The sequence below is a fragment of the Trypanosoma cruzi genome, genomic scaffold (assembly GCF_000209065.1).
Source record: "Trypanosoma cruzi strain CL Brener 1047053517131 genomic scaffold, whole genome shotgun sequence".
NCBI lineage: Eukaryota > Euglenozoa > Kinetoplastea > Trypanosomatida > Trypanosomatidae > Trypanosoma > Trypanosoma cruzi.
The window spans coordinates 67,316-87,577 of record NW_001849574.1 but is presented as its reverse complement, the minus strand read 5'-3'; the positions used below and the strand labels follow the sequence as shown (position 1 = coordinate 87,577).

Here is a 20,262-nt window from a genome sequence, read left to right as displayed (position 1 = left end):
TGTGTGCCGGGGGGAAAAAAGAAAGGAAGCGAGGGTGGGTCCGTGAATCCGATGAGGGAGAAAAAGTATTTTGGTGCATGCCTACATGTACACAAACTTATTGCGGCGAAACAAACAATTATCGATCTTTTTTCACACTTCATTGTTATATATTTTTTTGATTTTGCATTTTTGGATTGGTTTTTAGTTACCACCGCATTCAGGATAACTCCCTCCTGCGCTTTTCACATAGTCGCTCGTCTCATAGGGCAAAGGAAGAGAGGAGGGAGCAGTAACATAGAGAGTGCCGGGCAGCCGTGGCGAGAGATGTTGACGCACGTCTCCGCACCTGACCCGGAGGGTCGGGTGACGTACACCTTTAATACTCAGTCAAGAGTGGAGGTCCCTCAACGATACGAGGTACGGAGCATAGTGGGACGCGGTGCATATGGTATTGTCTGTAGCGCGGTGGATACTGCAACAGGGGACACGGTTGCAGTTAAAAAGATCAGTAATATCTTTGGAGACGTCGTTGATGGCAAACGTATCTTGCGTGAGGTGAAGCTGTTAGGTTTTCTTAAGCATCCCAATTTGTTGTCCCTCAAGGACCTGTACCGCCCTTCCGATCCGGGATTTTCAGACGTTTATATAGTGACCGAGCTCATGTCATCGGATCTGCAAGCCATTCTTCGATCGAAGTCTGTGAAACTGGCAGAAGTGCACTGCCAATATTTTACGTACCAGCTCCTGTGTGCGCTGCGTTACATTCATAGTGCCAATGTCATTCATCGCGATCTGAAGCCCGCCAATATATTAACTAATTCGGAGTGCGATTTGAAACTGTGTGACTTTGGCCTTGCGAGAGGAGGGGGCCCAAATATGACGCACTACGTTGTGACGCGTTGGTACAGGCCCCCCGAGTTGTTGCTTCTGAGTGATGAATACGATGGGGCTGTTGACTTGTGGGGGATGGCGTGCCTTGCGGTAGAGATGTTCACGCGGAAGCCGCTGTTTCCTGGTCGGGACTACATCCACCAATTAAACCTCATCACAGATTTATTAGGACTTCCCGACATTGTGCGAGATCTATCGCAAATACGCTCGCCGGAGGCCATCAGCTACGTGCGTTCTCTCCCTGTCAAGGAGAGGCGGCCGCTGGAGTCCGTGTGCCCGGAAGTGAGGGAAAGGTACATGGCATCCATCTGCTACACCATGGAAGGGAGGGATGACGAGAATAGTGATGAGAGGGAGGGGATAGAAGAAGGGGGGGAGGAGACACAACGAGAGGAAATATATGGTGATGCTAACACAACGAGGACGCAGGCAAACCAGGATGGTAGGAATGGCGAGGAGCGGTACGCGTTGTTCAAGGATTTTCTTTTTAGGCTGCTGATGTACAACCCGAAGGAGCGCATGACGGCGAAGGAGGCACTGGCGCATCCGTGGCTACGAGAGGTGCGGGCAAACTGCGGCGGGAAGGAGTTTGAGACGGAGGCAGGGGAGCAGTTCTTTTGGGAATTTGACAGTACCGAGCTGAGTGCTGTCCAGCTGCGACAGCTGCTGATGAACGAGATAATAAAGTACAATGAGTGACAGCTGAGGGCAGTTTGTAAAAGGGAAAAAAAAGAACGCCACCCTTACCAAAGAGGGAGCACAATGAAAAAGATACACATGCACTCACACACAAACACACGGAGACGAATTTACACGGACATCAAGAGTACATTTGTTTCTTTTTGGCTTCTTTCTGGGTGCTTTTGCCGTATCTTCGTTTCATGGCGGATTTCCTTTTTGTTGGATGGATTCCTCGTGCGCGTTGACTCGCAGCGGTTTTTTTTTTTCTTTTTTCTTTGCCTGTTTTTGGGCTGCGCTGATCGATGGGAGCCTACTTGTTGCAGTGCCAACTTTTACCTGACTCTAGCAACATGCTTGGGGCTCTGACTGGACGTGGGCTGGTGCCCCCGCCGTGCCACCTGTGGCCGCGGACAGTGCCCGCTCACGTGCGTTGCAAAGTAACGTTTATTTTTTCTTTTTTCTCTTTTTTTTGTTTCATTTGTGTTGCCTCCGGCTCGCAGGTGGTGAAAGTGTTGCATAGAAAAGTGAAGAGTCGGAAATTAGAAGTAACTTCTACTGCCGCTTGGGGAAAAAAAAGGAAGGGAATGTTGCTTTGCACGGGGGAGCGTCATGCCTTCTCGCGTTTTTTTTGTTTGCTGGTCGCTTTGCTTACGCTTCTTTTTGCGTTCTCGGTGGAGGCTTCTGCGTTCTCTGTTTTAAAGACCATCGCCTCCTCTTATCATCAGGGGGATGTCATTCCGGTCATGGTGAGCTCGCTGACGTCAAAGGCGAAGGTTATGCCGATGCCGTGGAGGTTAGTGGCTCAATGCTCGCTGAAAAAGAAGAAGCGATATCGACGTAACATTGGTCAGCTGTTGTTTGGCGATCAGCTGGAGGAGTCACCGTACGAGGTGGCTGTGTTGAAGAACGCGACGTGTGTACCACTTTGTACGGTGACAATGACGCCAAAGGATCAAAAATACCTCTCCAAACTTATTGAGGGCCGCTACCGTGGCAACTTGTACGTGGATGATTTGCCCGGGTTAGTGGATATTACCCTCAAAAAGGGAGGGCACCGTGTGACTACGGGGTATAATTTGGGTTATTTAAACTCCTTCTCGGGGCCTGGTAGGGCGGTGGTGAACAACCATCTGATCTTCACCATCTCGTACCATCCAGTGGAATCCCCGTTTAATTTGGAGGGGAGAACATACCGTATTGTGCAGTTTCAAATTACGCCCACGAGCGTCCACTACAATAATGCCATCTGCGACCCCACGGACCTGCTAAATGTTGGTCCGCAGCTTTTGAGCGACGACCGGATATCGTATTCGTACAGTGTACATTGGGTGGAGTCTCCACTGACGTGGTCAACGCGTTGGGATGTGTTCATGAAGATGACGACAAGGGAGTCCAAGGTTCATTGGTTCAGCATCGTGAACTTTTTTATTATTACATTGCTGCAGACTTTGGCGTTGTGGTACGTGCTGGTCCGTGCGCTGCGCAAGGACTTCTTGTACTACAACGATCTTGAAGCCGAGGAACAGGATGAGACTGGGTGGAAGGTTGTTCACGGTGACGTTTTTCGCCGACCACGCGGTGTTGGTCTTCTCTCCATGTGCGTCGGGACCGGGACGCAGTTGGCAATGATGTTGGGAGCCACACTCTGCGTGGCGTGCATGGGATTTTTTTCGCCCCAGAGCCGTGGGATGTTGGTGAGCACGCTGCTCTTTCTTTTTGTGCTGTTTAGTTTCTTCAACGGAATGGTCACAGCCATGCTCATTAAGTACATGAAGATGCGGTCCTGGAAGCTGATCTTCACCACCAGCCTTTTCTACCCGGCCCAGATGTTTTTTGGTTACTTTGTGCTTAACTTCATTCATCTTGGCAATTACGCTGCAAGTTCTGCCTCCTTGTATTCGTTCATTATTCTCTTGCTTCTCTGGCAAGGCGTCTCTACTCCGTTGTTGTTGCTTGGCGCAGCCGTGGGATTCCGTCTGAACATCACGACACCAGTGAAGGTAAGCAGCATTCCTCGCACCATTCCACCGGCACCGTGGTACTTTGATTCGGTGTTGACAATAATTCTGCCCGGTTTTGTGCCCTTTTCCGCGTCTCATGTGGAGGTCACGTACATATTTGGAAGTGTTTGGCACGGGACGGTTTATTACATGTTTGGCTTTCTCTTGGCGGTGTATGTGCTGGTGATGGTCGTTGCCGCGCAGACAGCCGTTTTTTCAACGTACATTCAACTGAACCGACAGAATTATCATTGGTGGTGGCGCTCATTTCTGACATCTGCGTCGTACGGCGTTTGGATCTTCTTCTACAGTGTATTCTACTACTTCTTCTACTCCACGCTGAAGGGGTTTTTGAGTGCCGTGCTCTTTTTTGGATACATGGGGATGGTGGCGTACACGCTCTGTCTCTTGAGTGGAGCCGTTGGCTTCCTCGCCTCCTTTGCTTTCGTGAGAGTCATTTACAGTAACGTCAAGGTGGAGTAGCGGGCCTGCAGTGAGGCGAGGGGAAAAAGAAGGAACATATGAGATAATAAAAAAAAAAAAAAAAAAAAGAAAAAAAAAAAAAGAGGAAAAGGAGAAAAGATGGGAATACGAGAAGGCCACGCGGGTGTCTCCTGCATGTCATCCACCCTCAAGTATATAAAATTTCTGGGGAATTCGGTGGTCACAAACTGACGAGAGTTTTAACTCTCCGAAAACAAATGGCTCATTTCGGGTTGCGCATATATATTTATATTTATATATATATTTGTTCTTGTGCTTTATTTTTGTTTTGTAGGGAATCAAAAAAATTATTATTATTTTTTCTTTGCCCACGAGCTTGCAGTAAATGATACAGGGCTTCTACTGCGTGGTCTTGGCGAAATGGGAGCATGGCAGGTCTACACATCTACCTATAAAGTTGCCACCAATGATTATGGGAGGAAAAGAAAGGAAAAGGGAGAGAGAAATAAGAACAAAAACAACAAAGACTGCACAAAATCCCGTATTTTAGACATTATTTTCGGTCTTTTTTTTTTTTCCTTTCTTTTTTTAGCGTTTTAGCGGCAGCCATTACCGCTGGCGTGGGCTGCCGTGTTCATAAGGTCTTGCCATACTTTTTTCCTTGCAATCTGCATATCCGGGCCTGGTTTAGCCCTCTCGTGGACATTGCCCTCTTCCTACGGGAAACTCTGGTAAAAAAAAAAAAGCTGCATGAAGGCTAACCTGGGAATGGATTGAGAGGGAAACAATCATGTCCTGAGAAGAGAGACCAGTAAAGAGAGGCAGGTGCAGGAAGAATACATATGAATACTACAATGACCAGTAAATATAGATATTTCTTCATATCTGCTCGAGTTTAATATTTGTGTTTAACGTACGTCGAACCTTGCACTTTTGGTATCTGATTTGCAGTCGTTGATGCATGCCTGTGTGCCAGGGTCTTTTTTTTCTGTCACTTTCTTTCATTTTTTTTTTTCTCTATTTTCGTGTTTTGGCTTTCACAACAGGCCTTCTACGTGTCGGCTTTGTGTGGGATAAGGTGGTGTAAGGAGAATCACGGGCGCACTGCCATCGGGGTGCGAGGGCGAGTAAAGAAGGGTGTGAAAGCGTGTCACGGAGGCCACAGTGGGAGGGTTGAAGAGGAATATTTGCGAGCGGCGGAGTATTTTGCTCCAAAACATTCATCTACGAGGCGGAAGGGGCGAACAGCAGAGAAAAGAAATTAAGAAAAAAATAAAAAAAAAGGAGACGGGTGGAGGGCGCACGAGTAGAGGGAGGGATTCTTGCTTTTGCCAACAACAGGGTTCGTGAGGGATGAAGGGACAGGCGGGCACAAGGACGGCACCGAAGAACATCTCCGTGTTTCTTCGTGTGCGCCCCACCATAGCCCGTGAGTCGAAGGCCTCATGCAACAACTTGAAGTTTGACCCCAGTGACCCTCGGAGAGTCACCGTGACTCGAAAGAGCGGCTCAAGGCCGATTTCTAAGTCGTTTGTATTCAACAAAGTCTTTACCCCGACAACAGGACAGACGGAGGTGTACGAAGATTTTGCACGTGGTGCTGTGGACGCCGCTTTTGACGGTCAGCATGGCGTACTTTTTGTGTACGGCCAAACAGGCTCTGGCAAGACGTACACCATGAGTAATGATGACCCTAAGAACCTCGGTATGATGCAGCAAGGCCTGCATGATGTATGGAATCGCATTAGAAATGACACGGAGCACGATTACAGCTGCAGCGTGAGCTATGTTCAGTTGTACAATGAGATTCTGACGGACTTGCTTGATGCCCAGAAGGGTCGTGTGCGTATTCAGCTTGGTCCGGAGGGGTGTGGCGACGTCGTGCTTGTCTCAGACTCGTCCGGCATGCCGATTGAGAAGAAAGTGCAGAATTATGAGGAGACCATGGAACTGTTTTGCGTTGGCATGGGTCGAAAGGAGATGACAAGTACGATGATGAATGAAGTGAGTTCCCGTTCTCACACAATTTTTAATTTCAACATCACCCGTTCCGAGAAGACGAGGACGGTGGTGGTGAAAGAGGGGGAGCTCAACGATGCGCCGACGATGGCGTTGGAGGGGCGTCTTGTTATTTGCGACTTGGCTGGCAGTGAGCGGGTCAGCAAGTCACATGCCGAGGGCAAAACACTGGATGAGGCAACTCACATCAACGGAAGCCTTCTCGTTCTCGGGAAGGTTGTTGCGGCATTGACGGACAAGAGTTCGCAACATGTGCCGTTCCGTGAGTCAAAGCTGACTCGCATCCTGCAGTACTCGTTGCTTGGCAACGGCAACACCTCCATCGTCGTCAATTGCAGCCCCTCTGATGAATCTACGGAGGAGACGCTGAGTGCAATTATGTTTGGCCAGCGGGCAATTCAAATTAAGCAGGATGCAAGGCGTCACGAGGTGCTTGATTACAAGGCACTGTACCTGCAGCTTATGGCTGAGCTCGACTCCAAGAACGATGGAACGCTGGCGGATGCACTGAAGGAGGAGCGGAGGGTCTACGAGGACCGCGTCAGCGCCCTGGAGGACCGTGTGCGCATTCTCACCACCGAGAATGACCTTCTGCGACAGGAGATCACGGAGCTGCAACGCGGGGGAGACGGGACTGCCACCGATGGCGCTGCCGCGGCTGGCTGGCAGGCCGTAAGCAAGCAGATGCGGGATAAACTTGCAGAGCGTGATGCGGAGATCAAAGTTGTCACGGAGGAGAGGTTCAAACTTGCGATCCTCCTTGCGGAGGAAAAGCGCACGGCATTCCGACTGGCGGAGAAGCTTCGCGCCACCATGATGCGCTACCAGATGGATTCCAAGCAGTGGACGCGGCAGCAGGAAAGGCTTACCATTGAGCTTGCGCAGCTGAAGGGCACGGACTACATCAGTCTCACGGGGGACATCAAAGAATGCGGCTCGTCGGGTGGCTCCACAAATCAAAGCGTTTTCACGGACTCCGTGAGCGTGCCGCCGCAGCCCTCGCCGTCCACAGGACAGGATGATTCATACATGCAGGAACAGCTGGAAAAGGCATACAATCGTATCCGAGAGCTGAATCAGGAGCGACTGGAGCGCATCGTTTATCAATCGAAAGCAGAAAAGGCCATCCGTGTGTTGTATGCCGAGAAGACTGCTCTTGAGAAGCAGCTCCTACAGCAACATTTAGTCTCTAAAGAGAAGACAACAACAATGGGTTCGCGCTCTTCCCACTGATTTCCGGTCCTTAATTTTTGATTCTTGGGCGCATATTCCTCGGGAGCGAAGAAGAAGCGACATGGATGGTGGGGATCAGGATGATCTGATTTTTCTTTGCACTTTTTTTTTTATGTGTGTAAATACCCACCAAAAGTTCGCTTTTCTGTTTAAGGATTCGATGTACACGGGGCCACGTTTAATTTAGCTTTTTTCCCCCATATGCGTCTATAGCTCTTTGCATGTGTTTTTTCTTTTTTTTCGCTCCGACATTTATTTTATATGTATGATTTTCTTTGCTTCTTTGGGTTTAAAGCTTGGTTTATTTCTTTTCTAGCGTTATTGGCTGCGTGTTGAGGGTCTGGAGGTGCGTGGCTGACAGGCTCACACAGAGACGTGGGGGAAGGGACGTAGAAAAGAGCCGTGCGCACACATATACGCATAGAGTGGGGCTGTGAACGATGACTTTGCGTTCGGCGTTGGTTTTTGCGCTTGACCTCAACTGCCCTTCGGCCTCGCTGGCGTTGGCGGCGGAGTTTTGCCGGCGCTCAGCAGAGACGACGATGATGTTTGCGCCACACGACGAGATGGCGTTGGTTCTCGCAGGCACCTGTGATCCACACAACCCGCCACAAAATGGCCAGAAGGGTGGGGAACGATTCAAACACATTTCGGTGCCATGCGCCCTCGCTGCACCCACGGTAGAATTTTTAGAGCCATTGGCGCACATCACACCACCCCCTCCGCCTTGTGAGCGCCATGAGGTGGACTTTTTGGAGACACTTTTTGTGTGTGACCATGTGTTGCGCGAACGGACGGCAAACAAGTGCTACCAGCGCGTTGTGTATCTGATAACCGACGCTCATACTGACGTGGCGCGGAAGGATGACATGAATACGCTTCTCGAATCTTTTCAGCAGCATGGTGTATCTTTGGTCGTCATCGGCATTGACTTCACTGAGACGTCAGTCGATGCTACCGACGACGAAGAGCGTGATGATAAGAGTTTGACAGACCTTTCACTCAAGGCCCAGAATGAGCGTGTTTTGCACGTCATGTGCTCTTTGCTTGGAGAGGAAAGTAAGGTGGTCTCGTTGGAGGAGGCTCTGCAAGAAGTTCAAGAGCTCCGGCGGCGGAAAATTACTCAACGCGCACTTTTGAGAGTTGTCCTCAGCATTGGTGACGTGCGTTTGGCGACCCAGATGTTCACGAAAACTCAGGAAGAGCGGCTGCCGACTATGAAGCGTACGACAGCAAATGGAGAGGAGGTGTATATGAAGACCATCTTTCAGGACCTCAGTGAGGATGCCGCGCCGTTGCGGAAGGAGGATCTTTTGAAGGGGTACCACTACGGTCGCAGCCTTGTCCCGTGCGCAAGGGAAGATGTGGGGGCAATGAAAATTAAGGGGCCAAGGGCAATGGACGCCGTCGGTTTTGTGCCTATACAGCAAGTCCCTGCGTATGTGCTTTTGGGTGGAGTGAAGGTGATTATGCCGCTTGCCGATGACATGGTGGGGGCAAAAGCCTTCCGCAGCATTGTAAGGGCGATTGCTGCAGATAACCGGGCGATGATTGTGCGTTTTGTTCGCACACGTGATGCAGACCCCGTTCTTGGTCTGTGTGTGCCTTCGACCAACGAACGGCGGGATGTTCTTTTTTTTTCTCCTCTTCCGTATGCGGAGGATGTGCGTTTCTTTGAGTTTTCGGATTACAAGGGCATGTGGGGCACCAGCAGCGATGATGGTGATGATGGGGAGGAGGCGAGGCTTTTGGCAGCGATTGTGGAGGACATGACTGTGGGCAAGTCGGTGCTGCGGCCCAGAGAAACGTTTAATCCGGTCATTCAGCAGTATTACGCGACGCTGCGTGCCAAGCTGCGCCTTTTTTGCGATGGCCGAGGGGCAGTGGGAGGAAAAGGGAGTTGTGGGGCTGGCGAATTGCGGGGGGAAAAAAATGGGGAGAAAAACACCAATGGGGAGGTGCTGTTGCCGCTTGTGGGTGCGATAGAAGCCACTTCGGCCGCGTTCGGCGTGCCGGGGAACCAACTAGAGTCTGTGCTGTCGAGTGTGCGCGAGAAACTAGAGGCGTGCGCTCGCAGCTTTGTTTACGTCTCGAATAGAGAGAATTGCGTGGCGGAAGAGCGGCAGCCATATCGTTTTTGCTCGCCTGCTGCCTCCCACGACGTCGATGCATCAGATGCTTCCACACGGGCCCCTTCAACCGTTGCGACACCCTGTATTATTTCGGGCGCGTCACAAATCACGACGGTTGACCCGGTCTACTCCTTCAAGGCGATTGTGCAGGCCCGTGAGGGTGTCAATGTCCGGCTTGCGATGGATAAGCTGGGGGACATCGTCTTCAAACTTCTTCGTTGCAGCCTGGGGGATGCACAGTATGCCAAGTGTACGGAGTGTGTCTTAGTTCTCCGTCAGCACTGTGTTAGGGAGGGGGAGGCGGCTTACTTCAATGACTTCCTCTTGAAGCTTATGCTCATGGCGAGGGAGTTGGATCACGAATCATTTTGGAAAAACGGGATTATGGCCCGTGGCATCGCCCCTATTACAAAACGGGAGTGTCCCAACAGCACAATGGACGACGAGGAGGCTGCCCACCGATTTCTCACACAGGACCGCACCCTTCCCGCTCTTCTTCTGGAAGATCCCACCGATGAGGGTGTGCTCAACATGATCACGTGAGGCCCCTTGTGTTTATATATATATATATATATTTTGCTTTTGTTGAATTTATTTTCTATTTTTGTTCCTTTTGGTTGGTGAGGACTGTGCTGCGGAGGGAGGTGCTGGTGGGCTGATGGAAATTTCTTTTTTTTTTTTTTACTTTTGAGGGCGTTGCGCTCTCCTTTATTTTTTTAATCTGTAAGATTTGCCGTTGTACTCATCGCTTACGCCGGACTGCAAATTGTCAATGAGCGAGGCTGAAATTCGCTTGTTCGAGTTGCTCGACAAAGCCGCCGCGTCGGATTCGGGCACCGTGCCACTCTCGGCTTTGCAGGAGGCATGCACGGAGGTTCCGTACGTGTCATCCAGGCTCACTGGCAGGCGGAGGTACCAACTCTACAGCGGCCTGCTTCTGGACAAGCCCCCAACTGTTGTCCCGGACACGTTTAGAGAACATGCGGGAGAAGCGGGTGAAATTCACAAGAATGTGGCGGCAAGGCTGAAAGAAGTTTTGAGCGAGGATGAGCTGCTAGAGGACGCTGACTTGCAGGGGTTTGTCTGCTACTTTGCCACCAAAACCGGGTGTCAATTCGACGATGAGATGACGGGCATCACCCTTGCGCTTGCCACAGTGATTGCCGCCGCAGAGTTGCCGCCTGGCACGGAAAAACTTTTTCGGCTTTACCAGCTGCTTGAGGTGCTGCGCAAAGACTTTGTTGTACCTGCTGCCTCTCGCGCCTTTGATGGCTCCCTGGCGTCGCTGTTACATCTGCTGTTGCAGTACCACGACCCCTGCTTCTCACGCCACCTCGACCAGCGCGTTGTCAACATTGGGGTGATTCTCCTCGACTGGGTGCGAAGGCTTTTTGTGGTGGGGGACAACTTTCAGGAGGCGCTCCGTGTCTGGGACTGGCTGCTGATTATGGGGGACCCCACAATGACAGTTTACTTTGCCCTCTCGTACCTCGTGGCACACCGCCAGCGTTTTCTTGCCATGGAAACTAAAGAGGAATTGACCGAGGCACTCCGTTCACTTGTTTTTGTGCTTCCTACACGAAAGGAAGATGCGGTGAACCCTGCTCTGCACGACGGTCGGCCTATTTCATTTCTCTCGCTTCGGTCCGGCAAGTCACTTGCTCAAAATGCGGACATCGCCTACCGAAGTACTCCTCACTCCACTCGGCGTGTGATTGACGCCTTGCTGTTCCACGACGAGGGTGGCCTAAGCAAAAGTCCGGATGCCCTGGAAGGCTATTACACGGCTTACACCGCCTTGCCGCTTGAGCGTTCCGATTTTGCCGAGTCATTCGCCCCGCAGGCGGCGCCAAGCGCACTGAGTTACGTCGTGCTGGACTGCCGCTCCCGCAAGAGTTTTGAGTTTGCTAGACTGCCAACTGCAATTTGTGTCGGGGACGATGTCGGCTTCGATAACGAGAAGTTTGACAGGGTGGCCTTGACGCTGAAGGACATCAAAGGGAACCATATTTGCGTCTTTGGTACAGGCCGGCCCATCACCGAGGAGTTTAATTTGCTGAAGATGTTGTCTCTGCACCTTGTGCAATGTGGGTTCCCGTACGTCAGCATGGGTGGATTTCGCGCTCTCATTCCACTGATCAAGGCGAAAGTCATCACCATTAAAGGTGCTCCAGCGGCCGATACGGCAAGGGGCGATTTTGCGGACTCCGTTGCGGCGTTGAAGGACAGTCTGACGGATTTGTTGCCGCATCTTGAATTTGACAAGGAGGAGGCTCGAAGAAAGGCGGAGGCATTTGGCAACAAGGCGAAAGAAGGCGTACAGGCGGCGAAGTCATGGGGATGGAGCGTGGTGCAGAGCGTGGGCAAACGGCTGGTTTCCAGTAGCGCACCGTCTCTCGCGGCAGACTCCACGGCGGGTAAATGGGCGAACAGGACCACTGGCACTGGCGGCACTCTCGTTGGAGCCGGAAACGGTAGAGATGATCTTCGGCCAACGCGTGCGACAGCCGCCCAGCATACCTTTTCGCTGAGCGTGAACGACGACGATGACGAGGGCGACCTTGATCTCATCACAAGCGTTCCTCAGTACACTGGCAACGTGGTCGAATACCGCGAGGGAGAGCAGCTTGTGAGGGGGAAGCTTGTTGCCGAGGGGTCATCACCGCCGCCTGGTGAGAATGTTGAGGCTTCCCCCACGGCATTTAGCCCTGAGCGTTCCAAGGCATCCAAAGGCATTCTTTTAGAAATTGATGAGGAGTTTAATAGACTCTTCGGCGACTCCGTGTCCCCGCGGGATCTGTCCTCCGAGAGCGACACCAGAAGGCGACGCCAGGAAGGATTGAAAAGAGAATTTATTGCATTTAATTGCCTTCTTGAAATGGGATAGTCCCATTGCGTAAATGGCGTCCTTTTTTTCTTTTTAGTTTGATGTTAGCATTATTATTATTATTATTATTTATTTTCTCTATGTGTTATTTTGTCTCTCTGTGTGTGTTTGTGTTTACTTCACTTTTTTTTTTTTTTTCAGTAGATACATGCTTTGGTGGTTTTTTTTTTTTTTTTCATTTTTTATTTTTATTTTTGGCAAGAACACAATAAGTCTTGCACCCACTAGGGCAAGCGTTTCCATATTCTACAATATATATATATTATATATTATATTATGTGTATTTTGGTACTATTATAGTGCAATTTTTTGTTATACACGTGTAGACAATGAAGACGGATCGTTTAATCACACTTCTAGTGCTTGCTTTGATGGCTGTCACGTGTGGTTTTCTTCTTTTGAATGCCAGGAAGAGGGGAGGGCTGGAGGAGAATCCACCGTGGAAAAGCTTATCTTTTACGACGAATTATGCATCAGCGTATTTGGGAGCCACACTGACCGATTTTAGCCGTGCATGCAAGGGCGCATCGTCCGTACTCAATGAGGACAAGACGAAGTACATGATATGCAACTGCGAGGCCTCCAGGAAGCTGTTTACTGTCCAGCTTATCCGGGAGATCGAGGTGCGCAGTGTCATGTTGGTTAATTTGGAACACTTCAGCTCGGGTGTGAAGAAGTTCATGCTGCTTGGCAGTAAAAAGTACCCCACAAGCGAGTGGCGTGTCCTCGGGGAATTCGAGGCCAGTCCATGGCGCGGGACGCAACACTTTGACGTGCCCACGCAGGAACCGGTGCGTTTTCTGCGTTTTTTGTGGGTAACTTCCCATGGCGACGACTCGTGGTGCACGCTGACGGTTTTCAAGGTGTTTGGTGTGGACGTTCTGGAAACATTGACGGAAGACTACGGCGGGGACTTGGATAATTTGCTGCACAGCTTACCAGAGAAGGCGCTACCAGCTCCGCCGGTTGTTGTTAAGCCATCACCGCCTTTTTTCACAGAAGTTGATGCGCGTACCGACAAAGCAGCGGACTGGTTGCATCCCCTTAAAGAAAAAGAGAAGTTAAACGGAGGCGCAGAAATTGAGAATTTGTTCCGGCAGGTGGATGCCATCATTGCTGTTGGCTCCAACAGCAGCGGCAGCGGAGGCACGGATGACATGTGCACGGACGGGGATTCCTCAGGTTGCTGCGACCATAATGAAGTAGTGGAGAATAATTCTACGACATGTACGCTGCATGAAAAAGAGGCGCATTTGTCCCGTTCGAGGTGCAAATGTTTTTCGAGGACGAATCTGTTCAGCAGGATGGCGCTGTCGCCCAGGCCGTTCCAAGGCGGGGCAGCATTGCAGATTATCATGCAGATGAGCAAACATCTTAAGGTTTTGCAGCAGGAGCTGGAGGAGACTTTTGCTCGGCAGCGAGATACGGAGAGAAGACTCGAGAAGGCCGAGACGGCGCTTGGGAATGTTGGAAAAAATTTTCGCGATGCGTTGCGGCTTTCCTGCAATTACCGTGAGAGGCTAATTGATATGAAGAAGGAGATGGACGTGATGAATTCCCGCCTTTTAATTGCACTGGAATCAATCAATCAAAAAGGCAGTGATGTTACCTTGAGGATATGGGTGGTGTGCTTCAATGTGGTGGCACTTATTGCTCTTTTTGCTAGCTGTGTTGCGCCCTATTCAAGCATCTCCAGCAGGGCCCGGCGTTTTACACAGCGTGGGTAGTCCCGGTGGTGAGTCTTACTATTACTATTATTATTGCCGTTATTTATGTAAATGCCTTGTGTTTTGTTTTGTTTTGCTGCCGCTGCTGCATCCCCTTTTTGATGGATCTGTCCTCGTTTCGTCTCCACGTGCTGCTGCCATTAAAGGGAGTTTTCACAAAGGAACAAAGGGGGAGAGAGGAGAAGGAGGAGGGAAAGGGGCATCACGCACGCATTAAAAAAAAAAAAAAAAAAGAAATAAGTACATAAATACAATTTCAAAGAGTACATCTGCAAGTATTTTGCGTGTTGGAGAGCTGAACCAACCCCAACCCCTTTCGGATAGCTCTGCTCATACAAACTCAACAAGTATTCCTTTTTTCCTCCTTGTTGCTGCAATAGTAAATGCAGCAGAAGGTACTTATCGTTACACCAGTTGCCTTGTTTGAGCTTCTCGACGGGAAGACTGTAGAGCGTGGGAATTGTGCATGCGCCATTGTGGGACTTCCATCGGATCGGCCAAAGTACAGCTTGGTGTGCTACAATGACCGCCGTGAAACGTTGTGCGTGGGCGCCATGTCCTCAAACAATGAGCATGGTCTTCGGTTTGAACTACAAACGGGCATGTACGCCAGTTTTTGTGACAGTACGGGAAAGCGGTGGAGCTGCATGTTTCTAAAGGAATCTCAGGTGGAACCTTTCTTGGCCGTACTTGGGATTGCGCTCTACGCCTTGGCAGGACAACCCGCACACACGACCGTCGTCAGCGATTTTGCGCCACCAGCAGGTGAGGTCCGGCTTGGCCTGCAGCATCGTGTTAAGATGCGTTATTCTGCCTTTGCCGTTCGCAAAGGAGACGTTTTGCAGCTTGGTGAGGTGCTGGAGACGAACGGAGACCGTCCTTATAACTTTCAGCCGGTACAGTCGGCATTGGCCCTTCTACCAGAGGCGAAGGGCTTTGAGTCGAGTGTGCTTGGCATGATGGAGGACTCTTGGCGGACGGTTGTGGTGCCGGCAATGCTTCCGCGCTCAGGAGGGAGGCATTTGTACGGCGGTGACACTGTTGCTTTTGTGCTGCAAGCGGTACGCATTCTCCACGATGACTCCCCAATGGCGGCGGATGCCAAAGTTCCTGTGGTGTTCGCCGACTGTGACAATGCCTCTGCCCTGGTTCCTGTCCCTGCGCACACGAAGGATGCGAATGGCACAAAGATTGTTGTGCTTCACAGTGAGCATCGGGAGGGGACGACGGGCACCGATGGGATGTTTTTCACCACGTCCGCTTTCGGCGAGGAGGGTGGTGGAGTGTCCGCGGAGCACATGGCACTGATACAGAAGTTGGGCGCTCAAATCAGCCGGGCCACAACAGATGCGCGTGATGTACGTGATATTGCCGTGGGCGTGACCGGGGAATGGAAGCAGGCCGTAAGCCGACCCAAGCCTTCGGCGCTGACGAATGCGGCCCTGGAGCAGTCTGTAAAACAGCTCATTATGGAGAATGAACGTGTCATGGAGGACATTGCTCGCCGCGATGAGCTGCTCCGCTCACTGGATCAGCGGAATCGCGAGCTGCAGAAGCGTGTGGATGCCGCGGCCTTGGTCTCGCAGCAACTGATGGACGAAAAGAATGACTCCATGCGCACGGCATCAGACGTGAAGCTGGAAAAGGAACGTGTTATCATGAAGCTGCAGGAGCAGATCAATCAGGCTGTCCAAGAGCGGGATGATACGCAGCGCCATCTTCAAACCGTGAAGAAATTGCTCGGGGTTTCCGATGAAGAGCTGCGCCAGATAAGAGGCAAGGCCGATGTACACGCCATACAAGCCCAGAGCATTGTTGCAAAATTAGACACCATACACGACGCTCTGGCTGAAGAACGTTCACGTCGCAAGGGCTTGGAGGCGAAGGTGATGTCTCTGCAGGAGGAGATTAGAGACGCTGAGGCTGAACTGCACCTGAAAAATGCCCAACTAGAAGAGCTTCGTCGTACGGCAGACATGGAACGGGCACATTACGCTCAAATCATGGAGGATGAACGACAGCGTCGTGGATTCGAGGCGCAACAGCTGCGTAGTGAGATTGTGTCGGATTTGCAGTCGCGCGAAGCAAAATATCAGGCGGATCGTGCTCGTGTGGAGGAGGACAACTTTCGACGTGGACAAGCCGAAGGCAAAGAAATTGGAAGGCGCGAGGCACGCGTCCATGTGGAGACTCAACTGGAGGAGCTCCAACTTGAAGCACAGCGGGCCATGACCGAGCTGGATGCATCTAAAACCGATCTGCGGCGTGTCATTGAGGACGGCATGGCGCAAAACCGCACGCTTGGGGCCAAAGTTGCGGAACTCAAGAAGCAAATGTATGAGGAAACAGGAAAAAGAGTGCGGTTGGAGTTTCAGCTCCAGGGTATGCGCACCAAATTACGGTGTGCTCAGGATATTCCCATGGCTGCTTTCACATCCGTTGCGTATCGGCTGAGTCGACCGGCGGAAGTGGCAGATTTGCTGCAGATTTTGGATGCGCTCAAAAAGCGGCAGAAGTTGGATTTCAGTTTCGAGAAGCGAAATCAGGAGGCAGAGGAGCTTCAGTCAATGCAACGTCGTCTTCAATGGATTGAGTCGAGCATGTTTTCTTTATATTGCGACAGATCGGAGGCCATTTATCGTGCCTGGGTGGAACCACTGTTGGCGGAGCAGAAGGCGACAGTGGAGGCGGTGCGCCGTCTTTGGCTGGAGCGTAATGGAATGGCCCACTATGAAATCAACGCGGCGGAAACGCGTAGTCGGTTTGATATTGGGCAAGAAATGGAATCCTTCTTTACGGAACTCTCCAAGGTCTTCAATAATCAGATGATGCAACGGTGCGAATGCCTCAATGAGGCAGAGAGGGCCTTCAAAGGGATTTTTGATGAATACTTGGCGGCCACGGACGCAATCAATGCATACCGAATTGCGGAACTTCAGGCACGGCGGGCACTGAGCGAGGAGTGCATGGCAGCACGCACCGTCACGGAGGAAGAAGAAGCGGTGGCATTCCGTTTACTTTTGACGGAGGCTCTGACCGGCGTGACCGCGGCAGATCAGAACGCCTTCATGGAGGCAGAGGAGGGTGAGAGGGCCCTGATTGACGCGGACCAATGTGCCGAGTTTAGCGGGATGCTGTTTGATTGCGGCGAGGGGCTGGCAGCCTTGCAACGTCTTGCGGCCGCAGTTGAGGTGCGACACAAACTGATGGCGGAGGAGGCGCAGTTACGTGCCGTTATTGTGGCGGAGGAGCAAGAAGCTCTGGGAGATATCACGGAGGAACAGCCACGACAACAAGCGCCGCCGCCACCACCACAGTCGACACTTTTAGAGGATGGGACAGACGAAAGGGTGTCTGGCGCTCATTCTTCTTTTTACCCCGCAGAGGAGGAGGAGGAGACGGCGGAGGAAAAGGCGACGCCGTTTAGCGATGAGCCGCAAGCCGAGGCTCCACGGGTAGAACTTGACGAGGCCTCCTTGCTGAGGACGGCTGCCAAAAACGATAGCTTCGATGCAAATGACACCGCGACGCCACCGCCACCGCCAGCTGCCCGTGTTTTCCTGCCGTCTACGCAGGCAGCGGTGGCGAAATCCAACCTTTTTGGTTCCTCTAGTGACGACGACGACGACGACAGGAATGAGAGGCGGGTGCCATCGATGCAGAGACCCACGGTGACCAAAAGCCGCATGCCTCCGCCGAAATCCAAACTCTTTGAAAGCAGTGACAGTGACTAGTGTTTAGTGGTGAAACAAGAAACGAGGAGGAGGGGAGAAAAAAAAAAAAAGAAAGCGGGGAAAAACAAAAGTATCTGGAAGCATGGGCAAGAGTGAGAAGAACCGAATAGCCAGCGTGCTTCAGTATCGTTGAAAGTGGGGTTGGGGAAAGGGGCCAATGGGACCCGTGCGAGATTTACTTGGAGTGTGCATGTCTCTGTACGTGTGCACATGCCTTTGCTTGTTTGTTTGTAGTGAAGCTCTTTTGCCCGAAAGGAGGAGACAAGGATGATGTGTACATGATTCATATGCGTATTGATTTTTTCCCCCTTCTGTAGCTGCTAGCATCCTATTTTGTTTTGTTTTTTTCTGCTCCTTGCGAAGGTAGTACGCGGAGTGAAGGCCAAAAAGGAGGCAATAGTTTCATTTTTTATCTTTATTATTATTATTATTATTATCTTTTTTGCGCCCAGGCCATGCAGTATCTCTACGATGACGTCATACCGCCCTTTCGTTTTTTTACAAAGATTGTGTTGAAGTGTGTAAATGACGCCTTGGACGAGGCAGCGGCGATTCGCCGTCCCGACCAGGGAAGTATGTATGCACCCTACACAACTATTGCAAAGGACAATCCAATTTTGGTGGAAATACCCACCGGGCTTGTAATGCACATTGCCGTTACGCGACCCAGGCGTCGAAGTGCTGAGGAAAGGGCGAATGCACCAGCGAGGAGTATCCTTTCTGCTGTTTTTTTATGCTATGACGTGACGCTTTGTGGGTTTACGGATGGGCGGGTTGAGTTGATGTATAGTGGCCAAGAAGGGGGTGCGGTTGAGAGCATCGAGATTCCGCCGTTGAAACGAAACCTTATTCATGTGGTTGCGCTGAATTGCGTGCCTCTCTCGGAAGGGAAGTGGGCGGTTGCTATTGGCTACAAAGGATTCTTTGTTGTGCGTAAGGTGGAACTGGGACGGAGTGCTCATCTCCCTATTCTGTTGAGGAAGAGGGCACAACAGCGAGTCATTGAGATGTGCACCGCCGAGTGGTATCCCAGCGGCTCTCTGAGTTCGTTGCAGCTCTCACCCTGCCTGAAATATCTTGCTGTTGGGTTCGACAACGACGCACTTGTTGCCGTTGCTGCGCTCCCATCGCTGGAGGTGCCTTGTCATGAGTTGAGCGACGGCTCTGAACGAGTCACGATGGATGTCACGTGCCGTTTGGTGGAGGACGGTTACCTAAACGGCAGCCATCAGGGCCGTGTCTTTTTCATGCCGGAGCGACTGCCGGGTGGTATGCGCTCTGTTTTTTCAGCGGGCATGAATTTGTCCGACTCGGAGATGGCGATGGGTACCCACCACCCGCTTTGCTTGTTGGTGTGGGTAAATGGCAACAACTACACGCGGTGCCCTCTAAAAAGCATTAGCAGAAGCGCCGTGGCACGATTGAACTCCTTTCTTTTCCCAATGCCATCCATTGGAGAGTGTTCTACCACAAAATCCCTTGATGATGCTGCCACTGCTGCCAGTGGTGCCGCTGCATCCGCGGCTTACAAATTAGGGCGTAAGTCAAGGGCGGGAGCGAAGGGCTCAAAACGGAGGCCCCTGGACGTTTCACCCGATGCTGCGACGGCTTCACAGACGCAATCGTCGTTCACCGGTGTGTACAGAGGCTTGCTTTCTGACAGAATTGTTGCGGCGGCTTTGGCGTCAGCGGACGGCAATGTTGTCGCAGTGGGATGCGCTGGCGGTTGTGTATACCTAATTAACGGCCATGGCATTACGTCGATGTTTTTTGCCACAATGTTTCGGACGAAAGCCATGCGTCTAAATTCCTTGTATCCCTCTACTGGACTACAATGTGGAATGGTGCTGCAGGCCGTGGACACGTCGAAAAAGGCTGATGCGTCTGTCACGCTGGCGCATGCGCGAGGCATTCCATCGGCGGCATTTATCAACCAGGCGACGGTGCATTGCTTGCGAGAGGTGGAAGGTTTACAAGCGGTACTTCCACTGAGGGAGCTGCCATGGGTTTTGCTCTTTTGCACCCACGGCATGTATCTCTGGGATGTCCACTACAATTCTGTGGTGGCGTCTCTCACTGGCTTACCGCCGTTGGAGTCCATTTCTATTTGCGAGACTGTGGTGCGTCGCTCGGTCATTGGCGCGCAACGTCAAAGCTCCTCCTTCAAGACCCGGCAGGAATTGCACCCGCCTTTCTGTACGGAGTCGGCCATCGTGTGGTGGACCTCCAGCGAGACCTTGGCACGATTACTCATAAGTGACCTGATTGCACAAGTTTACCCCTTGCTGGAGACATATTTTCGAGGTCTTCCAATGCGGTCATTGGCGTATTTAGTCGCCCGCATACCACCCACGCAGCGCCATATACCGGAATACATGGCGACTGTTGAGGTCCCCACGGAGCAACAGTTAATGATGGACAGTTATGACATAAATACACCGGCCGTATTTGCTGGTGCTGGCGGGAGCCGTGGCAGTTTTCCCGGCATGAAGGCATTCTTGAAAGACGCGGAGCCTTCCCGCTTTTTTGAAC

General features: G+C 51.4%; 8 protein-coding genes across 8 annotated transcripts, besides 17 other annotated features; all 8 read left to right on the top strand.

Moving 5' to 3' along the window:
- Window positions 1–3,184: part of a sequence feature (areas merged during assembly that could not be assigned to a particular haplotype. This can correspond to areas where the two haplotypes were merged or to regions with more than two copies in the genome that were merged during assembly.) that runs on past the window's edge.
- Window positions 52–1,572, top strand: Tc00.1047053511491.80 (mitogen-activated protein kinase, putative; the record flags this gene model as incomplete). Its single annotated transcript, XM_808800.1, has 1 exon — window positions 52–1,572. The coding sequence occupies one exon, from the start codon at window positions 52–54 to the stop codon at window positions 1,570–1,572; it is 1,521 nt and encodes a 506-aa protein (XP_813893.1).
- On the top strand, window positions 1,857–4,037 carry Tc00.1047053511491.70 (endosomal integral membrane protein, putative; the record flags this gene model as incomplete). Its single annotated transcript, XM_808799.1, has 1 exon — window positions 1,857–4,037. One exon carries the CDS (start codon window positions 1,857–1,859, stop codon window positions 4,035–4,037), a length of 2,181 nt encoding a protein of 726 aa, XP_813892.1.
- Window positions 3,185–3,486: a sequence feature (areas merged during assembly that could not be assigned to a particular haplotype. This can correspond to areas where the two haplotypes were merged or to regions with more than two copies in the genome that were merged during assembly.).
- Window positions 3,487–4,660: a sequence feature (areas merged during assembly that could not be assigned to a particular haplotype. This can correspond to areas where the two haplotypes were merged or to regions with more than two copies in the genome that were merged during assembly.).
- Window positions 4,086–4,135: a microsatellite.
- Window positions 4,277–4,304: a sequence feature (AT_rich).
- Window positions 4,339–4,360: a sequence feature (AT_rich).
- Window positions 4,661–4,741: a sequence feature (areas merged during assembly that could not be assigned to a particular haplotype. This can correspond to areas where the two haplotypes were merged or to regions with more than two copies in the genome that were merged during assembly.).
- Window positions 4,742–13,955: a sequence feature (areas merged during assembly that could not be assigned to a particular haplotype. This can correspond to areas where the two haplotypes were merged or to regions with more than two copies in the genome that were merged during assembly.).
- Tc00.1047053511491.60 (kinesin, putative) lies at window positions 5,352–7,250 on the top strand (the record flags this gene model as incomplete). The annotated part of the gene is made up of 1 exon (XM_808798.1): window positions 5,352–7,250. The coding sequence occupies one exon, from the start codon at window positions 5,352–5,354 to the stop codon at window positions 7,248–7,250; it is 1,899 nt and encodes a 632-aa protein (XP_813891.1).
- On the top strand, window positions 7,691–9,925 carry Tc00.1047053511491.50 (KU80 protein, putative; the record flags this gene model as incomplete). Its single annotated transcript, XM_808797.1, has 1 exon — window positions 7,691–9,925. One exon carries the CDS (start codon window positions 7,691–7,693, stop codon window positions 9,923–9,925), a length of 2,235 nt encoding a protein of 744 aa, XP_813890.1.
- Window positions 9,937–9,960: a sequence feature (AT_rich).
- Window positions 10,155–12,269, top strand: Tc00.1047053511491.40 (hypothetical protein, conserved; the record flags this gene model as incomplete). Its single annotated transcript, XM_808796.1, has 1 exon — window positions 10,155–12,269. One exon carries the CDS (start codon window positions 10,155–10,157, stop codon window positions 12,267–12,269), a length of 2,115 nt encoding a protein of 704 aa, XP_813889.1.
- Window positions 12,319–12,339: a microsatellite.
- Window positions 12,430–12,465: a microsatellite.
- Window positions 12,520–12,547: a sequence feature (AT_rich).
- Tc00.1047053511491.30 (hypothetical protein, conserved) lies at window positions 12,599–13,996 on the top strand (the record flags this gene model as incomplete). The annotated part of the gene is made up of 1 exon (XM_808795.1): window positions 12,599–13,996. The coding sequence occupies one exon, from the start codon at window positions 12,599–12,601 to the stop codon at window positions 13,994–13,996; it is 1,398 nt and encodes a 465-aa protein (XP_813888.1).
- Window positions 13,956–14,660: a sequence feature (areas merged during assembly that could not be assigned to a particular haplotype. This can correspond to areas where the two haplotypes were merged or to regions with more than two copies in the genome that were merged during assembly.).
- Window positions 14,209–14,229: a sequence feature (AT_rich).
- On the top strand, window positions 14,380–17,730 carry Tc00.1047053511491.20 (hypothetical protein, conserved; the record flags this gene model as incomplete). Its single annotated transcript, XM_808794.1, has 1 exon — window positions 14,380–17,730. One exon carries the CDS (start codon window positions 14,380–14,382, stop codon window positions 17,728–17,730), a length of 3,351 nt encoding a protein of 1,116 aa, XP_813887.1.
- Window positions 14,661–18,650: a sequence feature (areas merged during assembly that could not be assigned to a particular haplotype. This can correspond to areas where the two haplotypes were merged or to regions with more than two copies in the genome that were merged during assembly.).
- Window positions 18,146–18,167: a microsatellite.
- On the top strand, window positions 18,186–20,262 carry Tc00.1047053511491.9 (hypothetical protein, conserved; the record flags this gene model as incomplete). Its single annotated transcript, XM_808809.1, has 1 exon — window positions 18,186–20,262. A coding segment is annotated over one exon (2,077 nt), but the record flags the coding sequence as incomplete, so codon positions are not given.
- Window positions 18,651–20,262: a sequence feature (heterozygous, non-Esmeraldo-like haplotype).